General features: G+C 36.0%; 1 protein-coding gene, 1 long non-coding RNA gene and 1 pseudogene across 5 annotated transcripts; 1 reads left to right on the plus strand and 2 right to left on the minus strand.

Annotated features, from left to right (window-relative positions):
• Positions 1-9510: 9510 nt before the first annotated feature.
• Positions 9511-13360, minus strand: LOC117161871 (nucleolar protein 14-like; annotated as a pseudogene). Its single transcript, XR_013059837.1, has 3 exons — positions 11788-13360; positions 11595-11714; positions 9511-11511 (listed from the first exon to the last, which is right to left on the minus strand). The product of XR_013059837.1 is annotated as a nucleolar protein 14-like (transcript).
• Positions 13361-14342: 982 nt separating this feature from the next.
• LOC117161872 (uncharacterized) lies at positions 14343-17354 on the plus strand. The gene is made up of 6 exons (XR_013059838.1): positions 14343-15868; positions 15989-16076; positions 16253-16424; positions 16513-16703; positions 16785-16929; positions 17004-17354. It is a non-coding gene; the product is annotated as an uncharacterized LOC117161872 (long non-coding RNA).
• Positions 17355-17521: 167 nt separating this feature from the next.
• LOC117161865 (retinol dehydrogenase 14) lies at positions 17522-20667 on the minus strand. Of its 3 annotated transcripts, none has more exons than XM_033343613.2 (5): positions 20413-20667; positions 19249-19516; positions 18271-18510; positions 17819-18201; positions 17522-17728 (listed from the first exon to the last, which is right to left on the minus strand). In XM_033343613.2, the coding sequence occupies exons 1-5, from the start codon at positions 20500-20502 to the stop codon at positions 17624-17626; spliced, it is 1086 nt and encodes a 361-aa protein (XP_033199504.1). In that variant the 5' UTR covers positions 20503-20667; the 3' UTR covers positions 17522-17623. The 3 variants fall into 3 exon arrangements, with proteins under 3 accessions (XP_033199504.1, XP_076479705.1, XP_033199507.1); XM_076623590.1 differs by lacking the exon at positions 20413-20667 and adding an exon at positions 20255-20405; XM_033343616.2 differs by lacking the exon at positions 20413-20667 and adding an exon at positions 20255-20402 and having other exon boundaries at positions 19249-19414.
• Between the last annotated feature and the right edge of the window lie 141 nt (positions 20668-20808).

The raw sequence follows: 20808 nt of genomic DNA on the forward strand, positions 1-20808 counted from the left end.
CGTTATTTCTTTTGACTCTCAACCCTTTCTTTTTTCCAACGTTTTTTCTTCCTCTTTCACTCTCCCCTCCTTTCTAGTTCTGCTCGTATCAGGTGTGAGGTAACTACTTTGATCGGTCAACTCCACTTGGGAGTCAACCTCCATCTCACTATCCTGACCCACCAGCTTCTCCTTTACAGTCGGGTTCCTTTCCCGTCTTCACCGCGGTTTGATGGCGTCCACTTCCTTAGTTCTCTCCTTCATTCCAATTAGACTATTCGGAGCCTCCCCTAATCCTCTCTCCGTGTCACTCTCCAGAAGCGCTTGGTCCCGGGTCGCTTTTACCGCGCGAGAGGTAGCCCTGGAACCGACCATCCTCTCGTCGTTCCTCACCCAGTCATTTGATGACCGTCGGGGCGAGTCTGGGGGGGCACCACCCGCATCACCGACGGGGCCTGGGCGCTCCGAAACACACTGAGCCGTAATTTTTTTCCTTCTTACTGACCTGTCCATACTTTTTTTCTTTCTTTTTTCAGATAGCATAGTCCGGGGATATAGCCAAGTTCGTCATGAATTCGTTCTTCCTTTCTCGTATCCATTACTGTTATCAAGGTCGTCATAATCATTATACCCTTTCCATGTAATACTCTATCAAAGTCCTCAATAATATTTCTAACCTTCATCCACCATTATACACATATCTGACTGTCACTTTATAATCAAAACGGCTACTCACAAATGCTTCAACAGAGCCTTATTTGAACGTTTAACTTTAAGTAAAGGTGACTCTCACCGGTTAACGTTCAATATAAATAAACGGTGTTCTCTTTAAAAAAATTGCGTCTTTGTTACAAACTTTTATAATTTTAGTAGATAATTCTAAGGCAATTTCTAAGGCAATTAAACAAATGTAACTTAAATAAAGAGTAGTTTTATCTTTTAAATCTTATAACAAATATGAATTTACATTATATATTTTTGCAAATCACCTGCATTCTGTAATTGACGCATTTATAATTTTCATAAATGCTTAAACATCCATGATCTAGTCATTAGTATATAATATAATTCAAAAAGAAAGACTTTTAATAGACTTCTTAATCAGCACCGTATTATAACAAAAATTCATTTATAAAACAAAAAATTTTATATATTTTGTAAAGGTTTATCAGATTTACCTAAAGTTACCTAAATGCTAAAAATAAAGAAGACAAATACTAAGAATGCTAACTAATTTGCTATACTAAAAAACCTTGAAATATGTAGATATAAAATATGATATACAGTGGATTATATATATTTTTATATTATTATTAAAAATAACATCAAACCACATAAACATATTTCATAAATTTAATAATTCACAATTCATTATCAATTAATACAATTTGTATAGGAGCAAAATTAAACCAATAAAAAGTATATGAGCGAGTTTAACATACAAATACATCAAACATAAAACATTTTAATAAGATTTCGGAAGCCATATTAAAATATTAAATATACTTAAAAATACATAAATATTACATAATAATCGATGTTCGAGAAATCTATGACTAAAAATAAGTATTCTTTGTCTTTATGATTTTTAGCTTAAAAAGCGATTGTATAAATAGTGTAATAGTGTTTACAATGTGCCGAGATCTTAAAATCCATCAAGCATCAAGTTTTATATGTTACAGCGTTTGAATGAATGAATTCATACAGTTCCTAATTTTGATCATAAAAGTTTCTTACAATATAATATACTAATTAAAAAAATATAAAACACTTGTATACCTCATATATTCATAACAGTTTCTTGAATTAAACATTATCTATTTCACTATGATATCTTGAAGAATCTTTGTACAATGTCTAATATTTGATGCAGCAAATACTATACGTTTATGTATTGTACAATAAAACATTAATTCTCCATTCATTATACATCTTCCATTAATATATTGGCCTAAATCCTATATAAAACACAAATAATAAACACAGTAACTCTTCATGCACATCGTTATGAATTAATGAATATACATACTAGGATTTGAAGGCAGGGAGGGTGAGGGTGAGGGTGAGAGTACCGCACCCTCACCCTCTCCGTGGCCTCTTTTCGAAGCATAACTTGCTCACAGAAGGAGATCACGGCCCTCCTCCTTCTCTCGCTTACCAACAATGCCACGAGGATCGTCGGCGGCGAGAGGTCCCATCCGATTTCCACGATGAGGTTGCGACGCGGCCGCGCCCACGCCGGGCAGTATTCCAGTGTGTGCTGCGCTGAATCCACGCTCGCATCGCAGTGGTGGCAGCGCTCGATCGCCTCCTTCCCGAACCCTGCGGGACACTGCGATGTACAGCCCTCCCCCCGGTCACCCCTTCGCCCCAGACGGTGTAGATGATGCTCCGGTCCCAGAGGAACGCCCGGATCACACCCCACAGGTACGCGGGCACCCGATGAAATTCGAGGGCCCGGCATATCTTGTCCCAGGGATGCTGTTGAAGGCGTTGACCACGCCCAGCGACACGGCCAGCGCCACGTAACCACGCTGCTCGGCCTCCTCGACAAGGGAGCGGGCACGGCAGACCGCCCTCCCCGGAAACCGAACTGGCCGTCGTGCAGTCCGGGCACACTCCGGGAATGCGACTCCAAGCGGGCAGCCACCACTCTCTCCAGCAGCTTGCCCGCCTCGTCCAAGAGGCACACCGGCCGGAAGGCGGAAGGCAAGTCCGGGGAGCGCCTCGGCTTCGGCAGCAGGACCATCCGCCCCTCCTTCCACGAAGCGGGGAATTCACCTCGAGACAGACATCCGTCGAACAGACGCATTAGTCTCGGGGCCAAGACCCCGGCGACGTCCTTCCACAGGCCATTTGCTGGCTGGTGAATTTGCTGTAAAGTATTGGTTTGTTTCTGTATGTAATTATTATGGGTGTATGATCAGAGGTAAGCTCAAGGCTGGGTGCTATGTTTAGTTTATTTGCGTTTAGTCCCTTTGTAACTGCAAAATCAAGTAGGTTAGGTATTTTGTTCAGGTCTGTTGGCCAGTATGTCGGTCTTCCCGTGGGTAATATATTGAGGTTATTGTTACGAATGTATTTTTCCAAGGTTCTACCTCGTGGTGTAGTGATTCTTGATCCCCATAGTGTGTGCTTTGAGTTGTAGTCTCCAGGTGCTATATACTTGTCACCTAAGTGTTGAAAGTACTCTTCCCACATTTGTGATGTAATTTTGTGTCGCGGCGGTACATATACTGCTGACAACTGTAAATGGTTGCTGCTAGTTTGTACAGTAACGGTGGTTGCTTGTATATGTTCCTTACTAACTTGGCTGTGTAAGTGATGTTTAATGTCGTTTTTTATTATTACTGCTGTGGCGGATGTAAAGAGAGGGTACATTTCGTCCCGGGACTACCGGTAGACTCGTCAGTAAGACTATACCCGGTAGTCCCTGCCTTAGACGTAGAGGGAGTCTCGCTGGGTGCGGTATTTGTATCAATCGCTCGTATATTCGACCGCTAGCGAGTTAGACAGACTCGTTGTCGTCGTAGCCCTCTAGTGTTGGCGGTTGGTACCAGCGGATCACCCGGGTGATGTTGCGCCGCGTTGATGCCTCGACCTGTCTGCGTCCTATTGATACCGACCCGCCACACTGCGGTGCCTCCGTGTGCTTTTCCTGAGGGATGCTTGGTATCATATATGGTGTAGTACGATATTTTTATGTAACATTTTGTAGTGAAGTGTGTTTCTGATACGAGTAGTATATCGATATTATTGTTGTACAGGAATGTTTTAGTTTCTAGGGCCCTTTGTTGTAGGCCGTTAGAGTTCCAGGTTGCTATTTTAAGCATGTCTATTTTTATTTCTTATTTTTTGCTCAGCATGTTTGTAAGTAGTTATAGTATGACTGTGATTTGTTCCGTTTGCTGTCTGAGGACTGCGTTTTGTTCGCTTATCATTTTTGTAAGTATTTCGGTGTTTTTGATGGATTGTTTTAGTAGTTCTTTGATTTCTGTAACGTCTTCGTTGTTGTTGCTTTGATTCTGATTGTTTATGGGCGTTGCTTGTCTAATGTTTTGGGTTACTTGCGCGCAGCTTCGGTTTCCTTGGGAATCTGTGTTTCTGTTTATAGCTTTTATTTCATTTTGTGCTTTCAATGTTGCTTCGTTATCCGTTGTACTTTGTTGTTGTTGGTAGTTATCGACTGATCTATTGCGAAGTGGTGGAAACAGTTTACGTTGTAGTTGTTTCCTGATTTCACATCCTTTATAGCTGGCTGGGTGGTTTCCGTTACAATTATAATATCTAACTTCTTCTATTTTTACTGTGTATGGGCAGTGTATTGTTAAGTGATTTTTTGCATATTTAACACATGCCGGGTTTCTGTTACAATAATTTTTTGTGTGACCATATTTTTGGCACCGCATGCATTGTGGAATATCTTTTTTGTAGCGTGGTGGTTCCACTGTTACTATTGTGTTTAGAATTTTTTTAATTTCATAAATTTCCTTGTTATTGGTTCTGGGTTCAAGTTCTATTAAGAATAATAGTAATGGTTGCTTCGTATCGTATCTTGTCATATTGTTTATTGTTCTTGTTTGATGGCCAATTTTTGCTAATTCGTCACTTAATTTTTCTGTGTTAATTTTTGGATGTAATCCTCTTATAACTATTTTGTAGCTCCTTTCCGTTTTGAGCTGGTACGTGTGGTATATAGCATTTTTTTCCTTTAATTCTTTTATCACTTTCCTATAATTTTCCGGGGTATTTGTTTGAATTTTTACTTGTTCTAATTTTGTTTGTTTTATTGTGTAATTATCCTTCCCAACTATATTGTTTAGTCGATCAATAAGCGGGTCTTTTATTTGAGCCTCAACAAATATTGGTGGTGGTTTTGTAATGTGTGTTGATTGAGTTGTGGTTTTGCTTGTTGGGTCATCGTCTATTTCTTCCGTTAGCGAGCTGAAGGAGTTTCTTAAAGGTAATTCTTGCAGCCATCGCTGCTTTTCTGTATCTAGATTTCCTGTTATTTTTCGTTTTTTATTGTAGCTCGCCACCTTCCAGCTTTCATCCTGTTGAGTTGTTTCTTTATTGGTTTCCATATCAACTTCGATTGTAACTGAGCAGTCCTGTTCTTGGTTTATTGGTTGACTTGGATTTGATATGTTTGTTGTTTTATTTATGTAGTATTGTTCGTCTTTGTTAATAATTGTTATCGGTGAGATGTGTTTTTTCATGTTAGGTTTGCTTATAGTCTTCTTAGGAGAAGACACGGGTTTCCACCATTTAGCTATGGGCGTAGCCGTTCGTAACTTTCTTTTCCCCACTTGCCGCACTTTTTCTGAAGCACTGTTTTTTACGTCCGCTTAGCTCGGCTGCTCGGACAGAACTGATCTACTTCCTGTGTTTTCCAAAATACTAGAGAAAATAATGTGGCGGATCGGTATCAATAGAACGCAGACAGGTCGATGCATCAACGCGGCGCAACACCTCCCGGGCGATTCGCTAGTACCAACCGCCAACACTAGAGGGCTACGACGACAACGAGTCTGTCTAACTCGCTAGCGGTCGAATATACGAGCGATTGATACAAATACCGCACCTAGCGAGACTCCCTCTACGTCTAAGGCAGGGACTACCGGGCATAGCCTTACTGACGAGTCCACCGGTAGTCCCGGGACGAAACGCTAAACTCTCTTTTCATCTGCCACAATAATATACGACCACATAAAACCAATAATAGAGAAGGAAAAATTAATACCAGATCACCAATTTGGATTCAGAAACAAACACTCCACTATAAAGCAAATGCACAGGCTCATTAACGAAATAATACTAGCATTAGAAAACAAACAATACTATACAGCCCTCTTTATGGACATAGAGAAAGCATTTGACAAAATAAACCACGAAAGCCTACTACAAACAATCAGGAAACAATTCCCAGAGCAAATATACCAATTAATAAAATCTTACTTAAGCAGCAGAACCTTCGTAATAAAAATCAAGGACATATACTCCGAAGTCAAAGACATCAAGGCAGGGGTTCCGCAAGGAAGCGTCTTAGGACCAATACTATACTCACTATACACGGCCAACATACCAACAACTACCAATAGCAAAATACTGACATTCACGGACGACACAGCTGTACTAGTCAGGCACACTAACCCAAAAACAGCAGTCAAATTACTACAAGAACATATCACAAAAATAGAAAAGTTGCTGCAAGATAAACAAATAAAAGCAAACCCCGATAAATGCAACCATATTACATTCACACTGCGAAAACAGGCACCACCAAAGATCCTACTGAACGGCACGCACATACCGCAAACAAGGCAAGTGAAATAGCTACGACTCCACATACATACTCAACTCACATGGAAACAGCATACTAAATCAATAATAGACAAAATAGACAACAAGGAGACAAATGTATTAGCTAACAAGTCGAAAATCCAAACTAAGTATAGAAAATAAATTAAAAATATACAAAACGATCATAAAACCAATCTGGCTGTACGGAATACCACTATGGGGGACAGCAGCAATGCGCCATATAAACAAAATAGAGACAGTACAAGCTAAAATTCTTAGAACAATAGTAAACGCCCCATGGACCTGGGAATACCAACGGTCAGAAAGGAAATTAGCAGATACGCAGGAAAATATAAAGAAAGAATAGGAACACATTTAAACCGACTAGCTGTGGAAACGATCAACACCTCAAACATGGATAGAAGACTGAAAAGGAAACACCCAGCAGACCTCACAAAGGACACAACCTAACAAACACGAAGATGATATTTCACTGGGGGTAGCTACCCACATGATAATCAAACAGCTAAAAAATTCTACTAAATGTCTAAACTGGACAAATTATGAATGTAAAGAATTAAATAAAAAAAAAAGAAAATTCCTATGCAAGTTCGTAGGAGCTGCGACTGATCGATAGACTTCCAAGAATTGAGTAGTCTTATCTCTATTTTTTAAAGCAGTTTTTTAAACAAATCCAAGTAATATTTTTTCGCATCTATAATTCGCTTCCAAGGGGCAAAAACTTCAATGAAAGTACAAAATCTGTAATCATGTATGACTTTTGCAAAAAACTATTGATGTAGCTTAATTTCTCTAAAAAGTACATTTCTATGAAAGCGCCTGGATTTTTTTATCTAAAGTAGTTTCCAGGATATGAGGACTTTATAGAGTTACGCTAAACTTTGATAATTTTTGTTACTCCTGTAAAATGAATCATCGCTACTAAAAGAAAAAAGCATCTGTTAATGGTATCATCATTCTGTAAAAAGTTAATCAAAATCGGTGTTTTTTAATTGGATAATATTCGTAGACCACGGGGCCTCTCAAAACGCGAGACCGGGTTCCGGCGTATGCACTGAACCTGCCTTGCGCCGGCCCTGTAGACATACAAGTATAGGCGTAGCTTTCTAGTCTAGTATAGTATAGGCTACCTTTCTTTCATTTCCTCTTTCTTTTCTTCTTTCCAAGATTTCCGTCAAGCGGCAAACCTTAATCTTACGAATAAAATTGTATTCAATTCTGCTAGATCGAAATATCTCTTTCCTTTCTTCCCTATTCTTCCGCATACGTTTCGGGTAATCTAAAGTGAACGGAGCCTGTATATAGCACCGAAAGAGTTTCAGGCGATGCTTTGTTCAAGTTCAGCGACCAATCAAAAACAGCGAAAAACAAGTTATCATTGTAAGTAATAGCTCAAATCACTTGGGTTGTTGTGGCAAGAAATACGAAGACGTGTAATATCTATAAAATGATCACCAAGTCTTGAGCGAAGCAGTTATAACGTTGGCCACATTTTCGATGCATCATGTGATTATAAAAAACCGAAATTACCTATAGAGTATTTAATATGGTGTAAGCTTTGCGTTGGGCATGATCCAAAGAAAAGATGAACGTTTAATGCGACGAAGACATTTTTTTCTAATGCAAACATGGATTGCGCCAGACACATTTTTAAGCTGTTGACATCCTTGGCAGCGTCTGTGCGAACGAGTACCATGAATAGTAAAAATTACAATGCGAGTATAAAGCTGATTATCAAATATCAGTCTAAACAGGAGAATGAACTAATACCTATTCGTGCAAAACGTGCGATAACATTAGTTATTTGTAATTTAAAGAATTTGAACGTTTTGATACGTAAATATTTTTTGCACATCCGTCGTTTAACGTAGAACATATCAACCCGTATTACTTTCTTCAACACGCGAGGCGAATTAGTCATCAAACGTGTTATGAACATTATTAATGAACACTTGTCTTTGTAAATGAATGTCGTATTTGAAGCTGAATTTGCGTTACGAAACAGGATTTCGGTGAAGAGTTCTAACACAAAATCATGAGCTATACGCATCATCCGATTTACGCATGTGGTATTTAAGGACATGATGCCCCTAGGCATCGGTGAAGGAGTTTCCGGAACGAGAGGATAGTTGGGCTGTTTCGAGGATATTGTATCTATTGGTAAATAGCAACAAGCACCAACCTCTATAGCTAGGTAACAGCCACTCCCTACCTTAGGCAGCACAATTGAAAAAAGCAGTTATCAATGTCAAATATGGTGGTGATGTGTGTCCATTTTGTGAGCGTGTTTTGCACTGACTGCAACCGTCTTTGTCGCTAAATCGCATTGACAAGTTTAAAAAACGTAACCATATGTCCATAAACATTTACGGATGAAAAAACAAGATGATTTATCCGTGTGAAAATGGACAAGCATGTCAATTTGCTACTCGTTGAAAGTCAAAAGATTCCGTTGCACAATTATCCTGCCTGTCTTTGTGGAATCTTTCCAGACCGATTTCAATACAAATTAGCACTTACCGTTGTACAAAGTATATTTTCGACCGGTAACTAATATCAGAGAGATAAATGACAATTTCAAGCTTATCATTCTAGTTGTTCCCGTACTACTATTACACCATGCTATGGAGTACTCAGTTCAAGTAAAATTAGCATACACAAGAATCTGTAAGATTAGGGATCTTGCTCTGTTTGGTTGTAATCTAGCATATATGTATATACCTATGTATTTAAGCTTAGAGTTAGGGATCTGCAATGGTTGGTTGCACACTAGCATAGACAAGAATCTATTGAGTTCCATGCTACAAGAACTTATTTAATTGTACAATTCTACAGAAAAGTTCATATCTAATTTTCTATATAAGATAGGCAAGTATGAGAATGACAAAATCATGCAATAGTGAAACTAATTGTAACTAAAAGAGAAATTAACCGTTTACTATATCTTTTTTCCCCTTTTCCGTGCGGTTTTAGTCGGTAAGAGTCTGACACTATCCCGTCACTACCCCCAGAACAGTGACGGGGTGACCATGAGGATCTCCCAACATAAAAAAATTATATCGGATTCGGTGTTATTACAAAAGTATAAGTTACATGTTGGTAAAAGTTTCATAAGCTTTCGCGATCCAGCTGATTATTTGATTCATTTTAATCATTTTAGAACAATAATATCTTAAATAAACAGGACAGAGTAAATAGTAAGAAATGTATCTCTAGAAACCATTTATTACATATATGTAGTATCGTGGGCGAAAAGCCCAAGAGATATCGGGCGAACCATGAACAATGTCGCGAGAGCCGAGGCGCCGTCGGGTCCATCAATATGTCATCGGTCTTTTCAAGTGTATAGTTTCGTAGAAAAGACCTACGTGACCCTGGCTACGAGCGTCTGCAGAACACGTGTGCCTAGGAAAAGACAACAGAATGCGACAACGGCCAGAGAGTCAGTCGAGGAGCCGAGTGCGAGTTGAGCGGAGACAGAGGTTGCGAGTGGCGTTGCCGAGAGAGTGTTGAATGCATTTTGTGAGAGTCGGAGTCGTTAGCTAGTTATTTAGTTGTGCTGTTTTCTGTACGTTTGGTGTGAATAGTTCAGGTTGAACAACAATCGTCTTTTTCTGTCCGATTAACATCTCTATTGTCCATTCCTTGTAAATACATTATATCACGATATCACATATATATTGTTCATATATATTTTATTCTTAAGATTGCATCGGTTTATGCAGGGTGAGGCAGAAGAACATGTATATACGGTACCAGCGGATGTAAGGCGATCCCTCATGAAAAATAGGAAGGAATTATAAAATCTTCGTATGACACTTCGTCTTTGCGAAAATCGAGTTTGAAAATTTACTAAGTATATTGGAACATTGCCAATTCCAGACTAGATAGAAGTAAATAATCAGATTATTCTAGATATGAAAATAAATCGGAAATGTAGAATAAAATTTATTCACAAGACGGTTTGCTTTCGAGAAAGATAAATTTGCAAATCTAACACACGTGTACATGAGGACAATTCTTAATTAAACGCGTTCAAATTCTATTTTCTTGAATTAAGCGGAAAAACTAATTGACAAATTTTATATCACACTTTTATTCATTTTCGCATGCAGAATAACCTTCTTCTGACTGTTTATTGCACTCGGTAATTAGCCAAATTCAAGTACACTCGACAAATATTCGAACTCGTCTTTCTTGAAAACTAAGCCTCCTACTAGTTTTTTCCATAAGCAATTACCTTCATATAATACAATTACAGTATCATTTTCACAAACGAAATGCGTTAAAAGATTTTCTTATTATGAAACTTATTTACATTTATTACAGTTAATGAAATTATAAGAATCTTAAAAAACGCTAATATAGTGATCACGGTCCTTTATATCCAAAGTCATCATTGATACAATCGCATAAAATCATTCAAAATACCAATATTGCCTAAAAAAGATAATGTACACGGACTCTGGAATGCGCGGCTTATTCTATTACTATTATTTCTTCCGTTTTAATTTCTCTAATTCACTTTGTTGCACTGAAGCTTCGCCAAAGATTTCTTGCACCTTGCGCCTGACGTTCTTCATCGTTCTTAATCTGTTGTTTTATTTGTAGTTTCGTTAAAAAAGTTCTGTCTCTTCGTATTTCACGCATAGCTCCTTTCATTTCTATTTTATTCTTGTGCAACAATTCTTCTCTTTCACCTTTCTCCCTGGACACAGTCTTCTGTTCCTTACCGTCATATTTGTATAGAATATACGAATCTAATATAAGAGTAAGTATAAAAAGATCCTTTGAAATATCTATTCTCTAATGCACTCTGTTGCACTGAAGCTTCGCCAAAGATTTCTTGCACCTTGCGCCTGACGTTCTTCATCGTTCTTAATCTGTTGTTTTATTTGTAGTTTCGTTAAGAAAGCTCTGTCTCTTCGTATTTCATGCATAGCACCTCTCATTTCTATTTTATACTTGTGCAACAATTCTTCTCTTTCACCTTTCTCCCTGGACACAGTCTTCTGTTCCGTCATATTTGTATAGAATATACGAATCTAATATAAGAGTAAGTATAAAAAGATCCTTTGAAATATCTATTTCATTTTTAATACGACATTCAAGTAGTATTTCAGACATAAATATTGCACAGGCGATAGTTACAGGATGTCTGAAATCAGACGTTGGAAATATCAAAGAGACCAATTTGAAGAAAATAAGCTGAAAGAAAAAGATGTTTATTAGAAGATTATGATTAATGCTGTTGAAAATATATTTTTAATATAATTATACGTTGAACATACTATATCTAAACCAGGGTAATTCTTATTTTTCTCAAAGTCATGGTGCTGATTATTCCTTGTATAACAGATTTGGCGTTCCATGGATTTAGATGAGCAAGATCGGATAAGAAAGGAGACTAACTGAAATAAATATGTATAATATAATATGGATATAATACAAGTAACTAAATTTTATTAGAAAGTTATATATTACCTATCAATAATTTGGAAACCTTTAACTATACTTTCAACATCATTTCCTATAACATGATCATTTACGTGTTGTAACAAAAACAAAAATAAATTTGATAACTTTTCTTTATCTGTGTTACTCGGTGACCAATGATTACATTTAATTATACTATCTGCAATTATTGACTGGTAATCAGCGTCGTAATTTTGCAAAAATTCTTGTAACTCTTCAAAAGTTTTTAGAATTTTATATGTGTAAGGTAATTCCTTCCTTGCACTCTCCATGACGTTATTCATTTTTAGAAGACCATCCCCAATTTCTTGCCCTCTAGTCTCACCATCCAATTTCATAACACTTGTTTTTGATTTTCCTTTTGAACCATTTATCATATTGCTTTTGTTTGACTCCTTTTCTTCTTCGCTACAAGATTCTGACTCCTTTCGATAAGTTATCTCCTTCAGAACTTTCAGATCCTGAGATTTCACCGTTACGACTTTCAGCTAATTTCTTTTTGACAGAATTCTTTTTCTCTATCTTCCTTTCTTTCTTAATAAGGTCATTCATTGCAGTAATATTTAATTGTTTATCTCCCTGGATATTTATAGTCTCTTCATTATTTGAACCTGATTCTGCATCTTTAATTGAATTTTTTTCATCTGCTGGAACTTGGTCATTTATAGTTTCTAGCATAAAACCATCATCAATATTTGTGTTTAATCTCATTACTTATATTATTTACAAGTCCTTTCATTCTTGCCAGCCAATCTGCTTCTAAAGCTTCCAATTTCTCCTTTTCCTCTTTTACGATCTCTTCTTCAAATCTTAATTTATCTGACAATGTACCTTTAGCTTCAAACTTATGTACTGCAATATCATAATCATCAGCCTTTGTCTCGGTAGTTCTTTCTTTAACATTCTTATTAGTTGCTAAAACAATTGGAAGGAGATCCCTCCACTCAGAATCAAGTTTCTCCGTTAAACTTATAGCTTCCTCACTAATTTTCTGCTTCTCGGCTTTGCATTTCTTTGATTCCACTATAAGTTGATGTATCAGGTCTTTCCTAGACTCTTCAGACCTTGATATAGACAAAATACCACCACCAAAGTGAACTTCACCAACAAACTTATGATCCAGTTTGCCGGCTCCACTTTCATCATCGCTATAGTTATCTTCGCTTCTCGGGTCATCAAATTTTTCAATTTCCTCTAATGTCTAACCTCTATGCGTTAATATTTCGTTGTCATTCAAATTATAAATATTCTCTTTTTTATAAGCTCTCCTACGTTCTACAATCTAGCCTAGGCTTTATCTTCTTTGTTCAGACACGAATTTCTTTCACCTATGCACCTATCCAAAAACAAATTATCCTTGTTTTTTAATTTGTACTCTTGAAGAAGCGTCTCTTTTTCCCCTCTTAAATGCTTTTGCACGAGATACACCTGGGAGACTTTCATCTGTCTTGCTCTTTCTACCCAATACATTTTGTTTGTTCCTATTTACATGCACCTCAAACGGGTTCGAGGATTTCTTCTTTTGTTCATTACGTTTTCGTTGGGAAACTTCCGATAATAACATCTTCTTTGCTTTAACCATTTTTATTTCCTGCCCTTAACGTATATATCTCCCAAATATTTTAATTTAATTTTAAGAAATTTTAATTTTGTATTATAATTATTGTTTCGTAATAACTTATTGTTCGAGCGTTATCCCGGAGAAACGTGTTCGCTGTGTAACTCGTCAACGAGAGTCGCAAGATGTCGTCTCGATACGATAATCGACGCCACGAATCAGCCGATCACCTATTTCAGTTAAGATAATAGGGGTGGTTTCAATGATTTTCACAGTTTAAATATCACTATTTATTTCCAACAACTTTTAAATGTGCGTTTAAATTAAGCGTTTGTGAATGTTGCGACCGAAGAAAAGTTGTAGTGTTATTTCCGTAAAATTGATTGGAAGTGAGGAACGACGACGATAATGTCGAGGAGGAAAACTAGCGATGGGTTCTGCCTGCCCTCTACCAACTGTCGCTCGCAGGTAAAAGCGGCCTTCGAGTATCGTACGTGAGAAGTCCGCTTTTCTCATGTTGAACTGTGATGAGCAATAACCACAAGGAGATTCTCGACCTGCTGAATATATTCTATAAATTTGTGAAGGGCCTCGACAGTAAAGTGAAGAACGATAGATTTTACGACGGCCATAGACTTGATCGTCGTAAAGAGAATTTTAAACGTGGCAATTAACGGTTCCTTGGGATTATTGTGGGTCCGTGCAAATATGTCGAAACAGCTGTTGAGCATCTTGGCCGAAGGATGCATTAGAACATATGTTCGGGTCACAGGACGTAACATATATTATTGCGAAATATATATCGATCATAATTAACATCGTTTTTTAAATAAAGCATATTTCTTTAAATGTTATAATCATGTACATTTATAAATATAAAGTACAATATTGAATTCATAACCTATCTTATTGAAAGAGAGATGTATTAGATTATCCAATGATCGTAAAGCTATAAAATCAGAATACGGTCTTATTGAAAGAAAGATGTATTAGATTATCCAATGATCGTAAAGCTATAAAATCAGAATACGGTCTGTTTGTGATATTGCAAATTAAAATAAAGCGTCGTTATTCAATAACAATGTTGTCGAAGATTTTATTCGATAAGATTCTCTTCAAGTTTAAACGTGTTACCGATGCTCACGTGTATACGTATACTTCAGTTCGGAACTATCAGGAATCAGAAATCAAGACATTCTCACGGAATTGTCAAGATCTTATGAGTCATAGAAACACGTATATAAAATTTCTTTGAACATTGCTAATTCCAGACTAGATAGAAGTAAATAATCAGATTATTCTAGATATGAAAATAAATCGGAAATGTAGAATAAGATTTATTCACAAGACGGTTTGCTTTCGAGAAAGATAAATTTGCAAATCTAACACACGTGTACACGAGGACAATTCTTAATTAAACGCGTTCAAATTCCATTTTCTTGAAAATTAAGCGGAAAAACTAATTGACAAATTTTATATCACACTTTTATTCATTTTCGCATGCAGAATAACCTTCTTCTGACTGTTTATTGCACTCGGTAATTAGCCAAATTCAAGTACACTCGACAAATATTCGAACTCGTTTTTCTTGAAAACTAAGCCTCGCACGTGATAATTTTATTCTGTGTTTCCTGCTAGATTTTTCCATAAGGAATTAGCTCCGTATAATACAATTACAGTATTGTTTTTACAAACGAAATCGGTTAAAAGATTTACTTATTATGAAACTGTTTATTTACATTTATTACAGTTAATGAAATTATAAGAACCTTAAAAAAACGCTAATATAGTGATTACGGTCCTTTATATCCGAAGTCATCGTTGATACAATCGCACAAAATCGTTCAAAATACCAATATTGCCTAAGAGAGGTAATATACACGGACTCCGGAATGCGCGGCTTATTCTATTACTATTACTTCTACCGTTTTAATTTCTCTAATTCACTCTGTTGCACTAAAGCTTCGCCAAAGATTTCTTGCACCTTGCGCTTAACGTTCTTCATCGTTCTTAATCTGTTGTTTTATTTGCAGTTTCGTTAAGAAAGCTCTGTCTCTTCGTATTTCACGCATAGCACCTTCCATTTCTATTTTATTCTTGTACAACAATTTTTCTCTTTCACCTTTCTTCCTAGACAGTCTTCTGTTTCTTACCGTCATATTTGTATAGAATATACGAATCTAATATAAGAGTAAGTATAAAAAGATCCTTTGAAATATCTATTTCATTTTTAATACGACATTCAAGTAGTATTTCAGACATAAATATTGCACAGGCGATAGTTACAGGATGTCTGAAATCAGACGTTGGAAATATCAAAGAGACCAATTTGAAGAAAATAAGCTGAAAGAAAAAGATGTTTATTAGAAGATTATGATTAATGCTGTTGAAAATATATTTTTAATATAATTATACGTTGAACATACTATATCTAGGCCAGGGTAATTCTTCTTATTTTTGTCAAAGTCATGGTGCTGATTATTCCTTGTATAACAGATTTGGCATTCCATGGATTTAGATGAACAAGATCGGGTAAGAAAGAAAACTAACTGAAATAGATATGTATAATATAATATGGATATAATGCAAGTAACTAAATTTTATTAGAAAGTTATATATTACCTATCAATAATTTGGAACACTGCTTCACAGAGCTATGGCGATGAGTCCTTCGGCTATAAAACTAATAGTTTATTCCGGAATATTGCAACATGGACAATTGTAGCTAGCTCAAAGACAGGTACGATTATTTGATTGCCCTACTGATTCGACTAGTGCTATGGTTTCCGCTCAAAACCTGCAGAAAACTTCACGGACACGTTTCGCGACTTATATGTGCGTTTGATATAACAATATAGATCCAGCATGTAAAAATCTGGTCAACTAGGAACGTTAGTGATATTATATTTTTGACAGGATTGGCGTGGAAATCCTATTGTGCTCTGGTCACCAGCTGTGGAACCGGAAGTTCCTAGTGTGTAAACGTTCCTGTTTGAACAGCCGTCCGATGCGATAAAGCACGGAAGTTTCTATCAAGTTCCTTTAATGATGGGAGTTACGGAAGTCGAATTTAGCGGTATAGCTGCTTGTGAGTATTCGAATTAAGATATTTTGCATAAATATGTTATAAAGATATGAAAATTGAGTATATCCAATTGTTTTATTGAATTGCGCAGTGTATGAAAATGTCACATTAGGAAGTACTTCTGTGTACCCTGAGTTGAACGATAATTGGAATACTCTCGCTCCGATCATATTTATGTACTATCGTAATACATCGCGAGCGAATTACATCAGTAGGGAATTACGATAATTCTATTTCAACGATCAGCCACTTAGCTCGGCTAGCTACAGAAAGCTTGGTGATGTGCGTATCAAATTCTCTTCGTGCTCTAATTGTAATTTGTTTTCCATTGAAATCATAAACAAAATATCAAATCTTTTTCAGATATATGGTGACGCTATAACTAAATTTCCTATGTACCGAGTAATCAAGTTATTCGATATGTATTCGAAATTCCCGGTATACTTTTATAAACTTGCTTTCCAAGGACGATATAGCTTTTATATGTTGAACGCCGATATACCATTTGGTAAAACTGTTTACTCTTCGTTTGTCTGGAAACACAATGAGGGCCATATTTTAAACGTTTTACGTGTCGTTCAGGTGTATGTCATCATGACGATCTGCAGTATCTTTTCTTCATAAAGAGCCGCTTCCCATACTTCAACAGCGACGCACCAGAAATCCCTATGGTGGAAATTTCTACCAGCATATGGTCGAATTTTGTTATGAATGGCGAACCGATCTGTAAGCACGATGGTCAAATCAGGAATGTATTATAAGGTGAGGTAAATTGGTATCTGAGCATGGCAATTTCCTGGAGCTGAATCTTCATCCATCGATCAAAGTTGAGTTCTTTCCTGAGAATAGGAAAGATTGTTCCCTGCACTCTAGGTCTCAAATGCGATGAAACATTAAACAAAATAAATAAGAACCTATTTTTGTGATTGCTAATTCTATATTATATTACATTTTCAATAGAATATTAAGCGTGTGCAACATCAATGGTTATTATTTTTCTAAATCAAATTAGAATGTGTAAATGAAATATGAGGAACGTATTACTATTTCTCGATTATCACTTTGCGGGATAATTAAATACAAATCATTCATACAAAAAGTTTAACGAATTAAAAGTCTTTTAATTACAGAAAATTTGCAGCTTTTAAAATAGATTACATAGATTTTTTACATAGATTAACAAGATATGTTTATGTGAACTTTTATATTTTTGGATCTGTTGATTGGAGTTTCACCATGGTTTCGCTGAGTTCCCAAAATTTTTTACCTTGAGATGGATTCTTTATTCCGTGAGGAAGTTCGGTTTCCTAAAATTAATGATATGTAGCAGTAAACAATATCATCGTTATTTAAGAAATGCTATTTGTAAACAAAAAATTGTGGCAAGTTTTGCTTACACGACAATCCGAAAAATATTTGCCAGAAATTCCACTAACTTCACTGGACACTGCAAGATGTATCGTTGTTTGCGCGCCCTGTTCGGCTGTTTTGCAAAATGTGTTCAGCAAAAAATTTAATCCCCAAGAAAATGGAGGCGGAACACTTTTCCAGATTCCAGTGCTTATTAGACCAGGATGCAGACAATTGGCTGTCACACCAGAACCTTCAAGACGTCGTGCTAATTCTAGTGTAAAAACTATGTTTGCATATTTGGAAACATAGTACAAATAGCCAGGCAAGGTCGTCGTTGGATTTACATTGTTTAAATTTAATCTCGCTAAGTAATACAGTCCCGATGCAACGACGATTATTCGACTTGGTTTCGATCGTTTTAGTAAGTCTGCAAAATAATTCTGCAAGTAGTATCTTAGGATGAAGAAGGAAATCGTTAAAAAAGAAATTGTCGTACCGATCAAAAGATGTGTAAGTAAGAATGGACCATAGTGATTTGTTGCCATAGTCATTTCCAGACCGTCTTCCGTCACTTTTTTTTTAAATAGATCTGCAGTTCCTGCGTTATGAATTAATACATCCAACGTAGACTCTTCACGGTTTATTTGTTGCGCAAATTCTCTTACCGAAGTCAGTGACGACAAGTTTAACTCCCGAGCAACGATGTTCTCGTTGCCTGATTCCTTTATTAATTCCTCTATGAAACAACAAATTTGAATTGTGAAATAAAAAATATATAAAACAAGAAGGTTTTGTTCTTTAAATATATAGCGACTTCCAACATACATGTTCATATACATGCTGTATACATGCTGAAAATTTCGATACCTGTCGCTTGTTTCTACATAAACTGATATCGATAAAATTTTTAGCATATATATAACTGATATGAATGTTCAATATGTGTTATTTAAATTTTCATTACGAGCTCAGATAAAAAAGTTGAAAAATTCAATCTCTACCTTTTTCTTCGCGAGCAATTACAATTTTTCAAAATCTTTTTTGTACGTCATTTAATAAACTGATCCTTTTAATTTCTCAAAAACCCAGGTCGTTGATCCAATTTTAAAAAAGTTATTTAGTTTCAAAGGTTGTTGCAACAGTTGTGGAAGTCTCTACTTATAATTATATTAACAACTTAAAATTATCTATTAGTATCATATTAATATATCGTTTTTCCTCTAAATAGCTTTTTACAGTTTTGTAGTTAAGTGCTAACCAAGTTACAATTAGCAATACAAATGATTTCAAAGATTTAATGTCTATCTATAGTATAAACATAATCGTCTTACTTAATTGGAATACATTTGTAATTGATTATATTGCCTCATCTTTAACAAATCCTAAGGACTTTCTGTTTATTTAAAACGCAATAGAACTTGAACAATGATGGTGATTTAATTCTATTATGACAAAAGTAAGGTTTAAGATGAACCTTTTAATTTGTTCGCTGACTCCATATTTCGACAGGCCATGATCAATCTCGCTCCTCTTTTCGCGATATCTTTTGCAGTTTCTTTTCCAATGCCGGATGTGCATCCAGTGATTATAACAGTCTTTCCATCCATTCTGTTCTTACTCTTGCAAACTCCGAACGTGTACTGAATGAAAAAGTGGACCGCCGAAAAGAACAAAAATACAGCAAGCAATGCAGCTGCAGCCAGATACAACGTCGTGCAATGTAGCATTTTTGCTAACATGAGCTAAATGGATAGTATATAAATTGCCAATATATTATAATAACATTTATTGAAATGTAATGAAGAAAAAATATTGCGAAGTAAATTTACATAGACAATATAGTTATAAAACATGTGTTAATTCAATTTTCAGATCTCGATGGACTTAACAAATTATGAAAAACAAAATTTTCTTCCCATATACATATGTTTATACTTGAGAACCGGAAATTTTATTCTTTTGCGACATATGCAGCTAGTAAAAAGTTGACGACCATGAACGCGAACGATTAGAGACACTGACAGTATGACGTTCTACCTGAAAGAATAAGTTGTACAAAGTAACGTGTAAAATAGCTACTCTTTTTAGAATGTAGTATCCTAATATTAAAATTTCGTTTCGTGAAACTTGTGCACCTGTGCATATCTTGTTACGGTAACGCATGTATATGCGATAAAACATTTTCTTCATACTTACATACTTTCCAATTATATGTAAATTATTCTGTACAAAATTATGAAATTTATATATAATTTCATGAAAATTATTAAATGGAGTAATTAATTTTACAATTTGTATTCATCTACAGGCGTAGAAAGCTATTTTACTTGCAATAAATGAAACAATAGAATATATTAATGTGATTACAGTCGAATGAGAACGGTAGACGAATTTCAAAAGAACAGCGTTAAAAGTGTCAAGCAGTGAGCACAAAAAGCCGGCAGAAAAATTCTGTTAATTTAACGTTGAATTATACTCACACCAGTCGCTACCAAATTTTCATTCAGACCGGCTCAAGAGTCACCGTTTCTGGCGAAGTGTTGCCTCTGTACTGACATTGCGATACGTGACCCTGCACTAAGCATTACCCCACTCTCTCTTCGTAGAGAACAGTGATGAGAGAGTGGCTTTTACAAACCTTAATGTCAAGTTTCTCGTAGCCTCGTTTTGAAAAGGAGCTCGTTACATTTTTCAATCCCGAACGTCTTGAATATATATGTATACGCATTCACGTAGTTAGTTCATGTCAAGTGTGTTTCTCTTTGCCTTTACAATGTCGAATGTAGTCAAATAGCATGCATTTTTGTTTTATCGTCTTTTCAGATCAGTGTGACGATTTTCAAAGATAAAAACTTCGTGTCGAGTGAAACATTATAGTATAAAGTGTTTTCTATTTTTATTTAAGTGCCACTTTCCTCCAATATCAATCGTTTCAAACTGATGATCCTTTAAACGTTAGCATAATATGTCGCCTCGTTAATATTCATTATAACGTAAAAAAATCTTGCACGCATTTAAACATTTAAATATTCAT

The sequence above is a fragment of the Bombus vancouverensis genome, chromosome 13, assembly GCF_051014615.1.
Source record: "Bombus vancouverensis nearcticus chromosome 13, iyBomVanc1_principal, whole genome shotgun sequence".
NCBI lineage: Eukaryota > Metazoa > Arthropoda > Insecta > Hymenoptera > Apidae > Bombus > Bombus vancouverensis.

Coding starts and splice junctions, on each gene's coding strand:
- LOC117161865 (XM_033343613.2), bottom strand. CDS start 20,502: ATGCGTATACATATATATTCAAGACGTTCGGGATTGAAAAATGTAACG. Junction 18,511..19,248: donor GTCAGCGAACAAATTAAAAG/GTTCATCTTAAA, acceptor GTTGTTTCATAG/AGGAATTAATAAAGGAATCA. Junction 17,729..17,818: donor AATATTTTTCGGATTGTCGT/GTAAGCAAAACT, acceptor CATTAATTTTAG/GAAACCGAACTTCCTCACGG.